This window comes from Triticum dicoccoides, chromosome 2A (assembly GCF_002162155.2).
Source record: "Triticum dicoccoides isolate Atlit2015 ecotype Zavitan chromosome 2A, WEW_v2.0, whole genome shotgun sequence".
NCBI lineage: Eukaryota > Viridiplantae > Streptophyta > Magnoliopsida > Poales > Poaceae > Triticum > Triticum dicoccoides.
In genome coordinates this window covers 709,751,399-709,760,047 of record NC_041382.1, presented here as the reverse complement: position 1 = coordinate 709,760,047, position 8,649 = coordinate 709,751,399, and the positions used below count along the sequence as shown (strand labels likewise).

The window sequence follows — 8,649 nt, the reverse complement described above, 5'->3', positions numbered from 1 at the left end:
GAGTCAATAATCTAGTTCACATTGCTATGTGATTAACACCCAATGAGTTCTGAGGTTTGATCATGTTAACACCCAATCTCAATATGCAACTATGTCATCTCACCATCCCATGGTGCATGAGAAATAGACCCAACTTAACATGCACCATGCATGTTATTCATATTCAATAAATATTCCACAACTATATAATAATAAAATGCAATAAATTATATGTATTTTAGTTTCAATTCCCATATTGCGAATCCAAATACTAAACTTTTATACTACCAAATATGATAGAAGCAACTGCATCCATTCCCGCAACAACACCTGGGGTACTATCTCTAGTATTCAACAAAATGATGATGTCCGTAAGGGTCAAATAATTCAACGTTTTTTCTCCCACAAAAAAATCAAAGTTTATTTTGCACCAGATCATATAGTACTCCAGAATCAATTAGACATTAATCGTTGCAATTTAATCCAACATAAATATTTCTATTAATTTTCCTCCAAAAATCTTTTCACTAATTATATACGAATTATACCACGCAGCAATGCTCATTTGTGAACTAAAATATAGATCAGCGGATACAACCGAATATGGCAATGAATTTAGTGGTTGTATCTGCTTCTACTAAAATATGGATGGACGAAGTAAATGGAATAGATCTATGCACTTAAATCGAACATGATATTTCAGCGGCGGCCCAAGGGTACTTCTTCTCTGGTTTAAATCCAGGCCGTTCATGTAATGCGGATGAGCAAATGACTACTTTGAATGTAATGAATTCAAACCAGTGAATGTTAGATTTTTAAGCATGGCAAAACGAATGTTTTTTTTATGGCAAACTATGTTCTTGTGAAGATGGCAATTTTCTTTAACAAGAATGACAAATCCGCAAAATTATGTTGCCACGAGGAAGGAAGGCAATTTCCTCCATATAAATTATCATAAAAAATAGTTCATTTTGTCATGCTTAAAAAATCTTAGGTCATATTTTTGATATTTCTCAATTCGTTTGGAGCATTTAATTGGCATTGAATAATGGCCCAACTATTTCCCAGCGATGCCAATTAATATGATCTTTAAAAATGATCTTTAAGGTTCTCTCTGCCCCTCCGCTCCCTGGCGCGTGGGCCCCGCGTGTCCGTCGTGCCGGCGGCCTCCTGGTATATATAGGGGCACCCAACCTCGCAACTGTCAAACACCCCACCGATCTTCTCCTCTCTCTCTCTCTCGGCAGAACGACAAACACAGAAAAGAGGAAGCAGAGCAGATGACCGCCGAGAAAGGGAAGACGAGAATGGCGGCGGAGGTGAGCTCCATCGCCAGGATGCTCCGCGGGGAGGCGGGGAATGGTAGGGGCGGCGCCGCGAAGCCGTCGGAGATGGTGACCATGGATCTGCTCGGCGGGTGCGGCGGCGACGCCGGCGTGGAGGATGACGTCGTCGACCTAGAGGTCAAGGTGCCCGCCGGCTGGGAGAGACGGCTCGACCTGCTGGTGAGTCTCCATCCTATTATTGTTTCGATCTGCTCCTCTGTTCTTCCGATCTTTAGTTGTTCGTGTGGTTTGTTACACCCGCGTGCGCGCATGTTTGGTGCTTAATTAATTCGCGCTCGTGTTGTTTCTGTGCGAGTATGTAATTTGCTAGTAGGTTAGATTATGTCCGCGGATCAAACGCATGTTGTTTGATTGATTTAACTGCATGATGATCAAAATTTTGGTTTTGTTGCACTGGGATTACAGAGTTCTGTGTTCTTCGTGTTCATCATACAGATTACTTAACAAGGTGAAATAATTCTTGTTTTTGTGCAGTCCGGCAAGACGTTCTTGACTCCTAATCGCCACCAGGCCATCCAAGACGGCCACCAGGACCTCAACCTGCCTCCCACGGCATCCACCGCCGCCGTTGCCGTCACCACCAACTCCTCCGCGTTCTGCACCCTCGATATGGTCCGCTGCGCCCTAGAGCGCGCCGCCGCCGCGCGGTCCGCCACCTCGCCGGACACGTCGTCCTCCTCGTTGGCGTCCACCTCATCCTCGTCCTCCTCGCTGGGAAAGCGCAGCCGCTCGCCGCCTTCAAGCACGGCGTCGCCCGCCGCGAACCAGGCCATGCGCGCGTGCGCCTGCCCGTCCTGCTTCACGTACGTGCTCATCGCCGAGGCCGACCCCTGGTGCCCGCGGTGCGCATCGAAGGTGCCGCCGCTCCCCAGTAAGCCCGCCGCCCACAGCAGCGGGAAGAAGCCTAGGTTTGACCTGAATGCCGACGCCGATGAGACCGAGTGAACGGGAAAAGATGATAGACATTTGGGTTTTTTTTCCTTTCTGGAAAAGTTTTTTCCAGTCATTAGTTTGTTACTTAGAATATGTCATCAGGAGCAGTTACATGTTCAGAAAATTATGATCATAATTCGTAGGGACAAAAGATGAAAGACAAATGAATTTTTTTTTCTTGTTGGAAAAGTTTTTCATGTCATCAATTGGTTGGGGAAGCGGAAGGAGCTCCGCCGGCTGACGACGCTACAATGTTCTTCTTCACGGCCGCCGTGGCGGAGAAGCACATCGGCTTGGCCATGAGCTCCCCGTCCTTGTGTACCTACTTCAGTGAATCATTTGTTGCATCTGCACCTCTATCAGGTCCGCCCATTGCACTGGCGGCGATGCCGCCCCAAATCCGGCCTGCCCCCAGTGCTTCTTTACGCTCTGTTGTTTAAGAAACTTCACACACCTAGGAATCTCAATCAAGACTTTTTTGCTTGCAAAGGCCATAAAAGCGATGTATATGTATAACACAAATCCTTTTATGTTTATAATTTGGTATGCGAATCCCGTTGCTCACTACATTACACACACGCAGAGATGATTTGTTTGCAGCACATATATATGGGTTGGTCTTGTCAAGTTTTATGTAAAACAGATGATAATCTACTACTGTCGATTACTGAGAGAGAAGTAGATGGTGCGTTGATGGATGCACACGAGAAGCAAGTCCAAATCAACGAGATGCAAGCCCAAATCATCGAGAAGCAAGCCCAAAGAAAGAAACTTTAAAAAGCTTTACCTTGCACTTTGAGTTGTTGTAATCATTTAGTTCATACTCCCTGGATCAACAGTAACAATTCTTTTTATGGAAGTCATTGCACTAATGATGTTCTTACTTTAGGCGCCAATGAGTCGAGTTAACTAGAACGTATTTTCTTAATATGTTTTATCTTAATGCTTGACCTAGTTTGATGTAGATGTAGTGTTAATATACTAAGCACTGAGTTGTTCAATTATGCTATGTACGATGTTAACTTGGTACATAAATTGAATTATGTGATGAACTAGTTTTAATATGTGTTTCAAATGAGTTTGTGTACAAATTTTTATTTGAATTCTTTTTAGGTATGTAAGTTTAGAGGATCTTCTAGAAGAAACGTTTAATTCCCTAAAATTTAAGAAAATGAGATAACTGCTACCTTTGAACTTTTAGGACATGGGATCTTCTAGAGTTGCTCTTATGTCCTCAATCCTAGACGCCACCCTTCATATATAATCGCTCATGTCCTCTCCACCGCTTTGGAACAGTAGGTGTAGGGGAGAGAATTCTTGTCTCCCGCTGGCAGGTGGCCTTTTGTCTCGTCGTTGCCAGGAGCTTGAGACCATTGGTTTCTGCATGTTTCATGGATTATGTGTTTTTTTGTTCGTTTGTGTAACATTGTGGGCATTGTCTTCTTTAACAACCCTACATTTGAGTATTTGGGAGCAAGTTCTTCGCCTTGCTCTAGCAATAATAGTGTGCGTGTTAGACTAGACAAGCAAGACTAATCATTTAGTTCACACCATGTAAACCTCAACAAGAAGCAAAGACCATTTCATGTACTCCCTGTGGGATCGATACTCTTACTTCGAAAAGGCCACAATTGTACTTTGTGCATTTACAGATTACCAGTTATGGTTTATTTGATGTATTTGTAGCGGTGATGTTGATCATGTGATGAATTATCTCTTTATGTTTGGATTTGTAATGCCATATGTTTGATACATAGATGCATAATCTTTCCGATTGCTTGTCCACTCTTGGCTAGTTTAGATCGGTAATGAATAGTAGAAGTGATGTGCATTAGTTGGGTTTAATAATGCAAGTAATCTACTGCAGTGACAGAATGTGCAAAATGATTGTACCGGATTGTCGTCACTGAGGGTTAAGGTTTACTAGAGGACCAATAGTTCCCTATTCATAATATTATATCACCTTGCTAAATGCAATTACTTGTATTTACACTTAATGTCCATATGGCGCAGGGAGGGTCTCGATCTATGGACGGGTTATTTAGCTACTTGATGTAGGGAGGATCTTGGTTTAGTAGTATTTGAACATACTGCCTATATATATGATCTTAAACATTCATTAACTTGGCATGAGCTAGAGATATTTCATTGTGCAGTTTTCCACATGATAATGTTTCTTCATCGCATTTTTATGCTTTTGAGAGTTGACCCTATGAACCCCGGTCCAATTTTGAGCATAAGAATCACCTTCTAACAACATTTACACTTTGTTTTATTCCAAAAATACCAATAATATTTATCACATGTTATCTTTTATTAGCCTTGCAACTAGCAAGACTAGCAAGGTTGACACCCCTGTTAGAACTATTAGAGAAACAAGTGAAGTTTCATTTTTGTTGCGCAACATTCAACTATTGCGGGGTACCAGTACCTCCATGGAAAGTATACCTTGATTTCTCATTGAGAAAATTTTGATGCATATTGCAAACTCCTACACTAGGGAGCCCAACCGGTGATTTTATCCTCGGTAGCAGTGGTTGTGCTTGACGGTGATCTTACAGATTTTACCAGTCATCAAGGGTGGCACACGAACTCGGGTGGTCAATATTGCGGTTATGAATTCACGTCTCTGGAATTCTATAGTAGGCTTTCACCTTCGTATTATCATGTGCTTTCCTCTATTCAAGCATGATGAAGTGGCTACCTCTGTGGATTAGATTCTCTGTGTGACTGCACCAAAACTTGAGTTCGGCAACAGCGCGGCGACAGGCAGTACTCCAAAGTTGGGGAAGACGAGGTGGAGCTTTCGAGAGAGGAGAGCGGTGTCTACGTCGGGCCTGAAGAAGCTTGGGGTCGGTGGCGGCGGAGTGTGCTTGAGTGAGGACGGGAGGAGGGGAGTCGGCGGCAGGGCTTCTAGCGCGAGAGGAGAGGGTAGCATACATAAATTTGAGTTGGGCCGGGGAGGTTGAGCTGTGTTGGGCTGGGGAAATGGGCCTGTCGAGATCTAGGAGTTACTGGTTTCATGTTTTGTGTCTTTTTTATGAGGGACCGATGTGTTGATAATGGTAAGTTCTTCATGCAAAAGAAAAAACTTGTATTTTCATATGAAAGAAAAAAACTTGTCAGAAAAAATGATAGGTTTCTTTTGCGTGTAAGTACAGTGATAAGTTTAATGCAAAAATATAATCATCTACTTTTTCATCAAAATACAAGTTTTTACTTTCTGAAGATTAAAGAAACAAATTTAAAATTGTAGAAATACGTTGTTTTCTGCTAGATACAGAAGTTTCCTTATAAAACGGGTATATATCTAAAAACATATATGGAAAAAGAAGTTGATGGGATGGCGACGGGTGTAAGTAACGCGTACCTGCAGGATAAGCAATGATGCGTACGCGTATTCAACCGGGAACAGCTACGTGCAACCGTATCTACGTCCATGAAATATACACTCGCTGCTCCTCCAGGAGAATATCTTCTCCCGTCCTTCTTTCTTTCTTTCCTGAACGAAGAAAATACATAAAAGATCGACAGGCATGGCCATTGAAGGAACGCTAGCGCGCTCGCATCCACTGCATTGATTCCACTTCCACGTATACGTCTTGAGCATAAATGTCAACCGGGAACCAACCCTGCATTGATTCACGGAGAACCATTGATTGCGCGGGGCTTGTTTCTGAAGACTCCATCAAGCTTTTTCCCCTGCCCAACCTGCTCTTCTCTTCTCTTCTCTTCTCTTCTCTTTCTCCTGGAGTGATAATCCTCAACCCTGCCTTTACCTATCCACGCACAGTACACGTCCTGTCAATTTGCGGCGAGACACCACAGGACACGGGTGCATGCATGGTGGCTACTACTAGCTTCGAGGGGGTTTAGTCGACGAGAGGAATTGTGTGGGGTTGCATGCAGCCAGTACTATCAGTCTATCACTGTCACATACAGATACAGAGATGCAAGTGTGAGCAGTAGTAACCATTAGTGCTAACTCGCTTTTGGTCTGAACTTCTCATTCGCTGCCAACTGCTCTGCCCTTGCAAATATGGTGCAGCGGCTACAGTAGCTTTTGTACCTTGAAGTTTTGATACTGTATGGAACGGGGGGGATAGTAGTGAGTAGCAGTACGTACGTGCCGCCGTCGAGTTACTCCTACGTCGGTCGGACTTTATAGACTGGCTGACCCATGAATGGACAAGTAGTTGGGTGCAGAGAGAAGAGCAGAAGAAAGTCCAGGCGCTGTACGCACTGTTCATTGATCGCTGCCTTAACTACCCCGAGAAAATAATGGACCAAATCTCTATGGGTGTGTTTGGTTCCTTGGGTCGCACCTGCGTCGCACTCACCATGCAATTTTCACTGCATTTGGTAGACTGCACGTCTCATTGGGCCAGGCCTGGCGAATGCAAAATCAGGCTCCCAGCCAGGCTGAGGGGAAACACAGGGATCGATCGCTTCCGCGAGCCAGGCCCGCGCGTGCAGAGTCGCGAGCTAGGTCTCCTCTTCCGGTCGTCTCAACTCGCATTTCCCCCGTTTCCCCTGCCGCTATCTTCTCTGGTGCCACGCCGCATCTCCTCGTCGGTGCCGATGCAAAGCTCTCCTTCTCCCTTTCCCCTCTCTTTCTTCCCGAGCTCTGGCCCCTCCCTCCCGTTCCCAGCTATTGGCGACTTGCTCGCCGTCGCTCGCGGCCGCCCGCCCGATCTGACCGTGATAGCAAGCAGGGGACTCCGGCGGCACGTACACCACCTGCGCGCGCACCGGCCGGGCGTTCGCGGCCGCCCGCACGATCCCGCGTGTGAGCAAGCACGGACCCGCGTGCTGTGCCCTTGTTGACGGGGAACTGGGGAAGGCCTGGCCGTGGTAGATTTGCCGGACCTTGAGCTTGAGCTGCTGTACCAGTGTGCGCAGTGTTATGCTGCTAATCCCCGACTCCTTGCCAAGCCTACCTTCCAAATATCTAACATGACAGGTTTCCGTCATTGAAGTTTCAGACCAGTGCTCTTTCATAACGAGATAATATAACTTGCTGCTATTTAGTTGCTTTGAGGTACAGATAAACTGTCGAAAACTTCCAAGTGCTAACTATGTCTTATTTGTTGTTTTCACAGCCTACAGTTCAGAGCCAAGTTCTTAGTTCAGGTTGTCTACAATTTATCATCTATTGCTTGGTTCGGCCGCTGGCCTTGTAGAGGTCCGATCTGATTGTGAGAGCTGCCTGTGGATTTGAGATGATTTTGCATATTTCTCTGTTAAGAATAATTTGTGCATACTTTTCTTTTGATTTGATCTGGAGGAAGAAGAACAAGAGAGAGAGAAGCTAGTTTTGTTTTGTTTTGTATTTGTGTTGTGGGGATCAAGAGATCAGCAATACACGGTAAAAAAGGTGCCTTGGGAGGGCTGGCTGTTCTATGCATGTATGTTAAATATAGGACCTCATGAATGCTGAAACTGGAATACACATATTTGGTTTCATTCCCTGTTTAGCTGACACTTTGATTCACATGATCTTCATACGAAGTTTGCAAGATTCGAAATATTATGATTTCTTATCTGTGTTTGATTCAGAATGTTTTTTTACTTCAGTCAGCATAGATATCTAAGTTGAAGTGCATGTCACCAAAACAATCTTTAATTATTTTATATACATGTACAAACACCTAGAATCAAATTCCACATCTATCATATTGTTCAGCCTCATGCATCCTATCAAACAACATTTGAGGTGAGCTTGGTCCATATCATGCAAGTACACCAAACACACATCTCAACTTCTTCTCGCATCAGCTCAACCAGGCCAGCCCCAGCCAAGCTCCTTCATGCAATGCAGGTTGGATGCGCCCAGGAAACCAAACACGCCCTATGTGTTCGTGTAGTGTATGGATGCATGCATGAGTGCTCGTGTTCTCCACGCTGGCATATCAAGTTGAGCTGAGCATGGGAGGCCACTCGTGCAACTTGTGTTCCTCTACTTATTTCTCAACTCGTCTGGCCCGGAAGAGTCTGACTATCATGATCATGCATGGAGCATTTTGTTTTCCTACTCACCCTGCCATTGACCATGTCTAAGAGCAACTCCAATGCGCCACCCCAAACGACGGCGCATTTGTCCGTTTTTCTGTGCGTTTAGATCGGTCGTCCGCTCGGTGTCCACCTTTTTTTTATTTGGGTCAGTAGTGCGTCCAACACGCCGACCCATATTTACCGGCGTGACCGGCTGGCCTCCATTTTCAGTAAACACTTTGCATATTTCACAAGCAAATATATATATATATATATATAGTTTCACAAGGAAGCATAGTTTTCACAACCTGGTCGTGGTTGTGTTGGGAGGTGGGAGTGGGAAGCTTTCGAAGCCCCGGCGACGAGACGGCGGTGGCGGCAACGTGGAGGTGGTGCA

At 44.9% G+C, this 8,649-nt stretch overlaps 1 protein-coding gene across 1 annotated transcript; it reads left to right on the top strand.

Moving 5' to 3' along the window:
• The first annotated feature begins 1,195 nt into the window (after positions 1-1,195).
• On the top strand, positions 1,196-2,617 carry LOC119356473. The gene is made up of 2 exons (XM_037623427.1): positions 1,196-1,484; positions 1,800-2,617. The coding sequence occupies exons 1-2, from the start codon at positions 1,260-1,262 to the stop codon at positions 2,268-2,270; spliced, it is 696 nt and encodes a 231-aa protein (XP_037479324.1). The 5' UTR covers positions 1,196-1,259; the 3' UTR covers positions 2,271-2,617.
• The last annotated feature ends 6,032 nt before the right edge of the window (positions 2,618-8,649 follow it).

Coding starts and splice junctions, on each gene's coding strand:
- LOC119356473 (XM_037623427.1), top strand. CDS start 1,260: ATGACCGCCGAGAAAGGGAAGACGAGAATGGCGGCGGAGGTGAGCTCC. Junction 1,485..1,799: donor AGAGACGGCTCGACCTGCTG/GTGAGTCTCCAT, acceptor GTTTTTGTGCAG/TCCGGCAAGACGTTCTTGAC.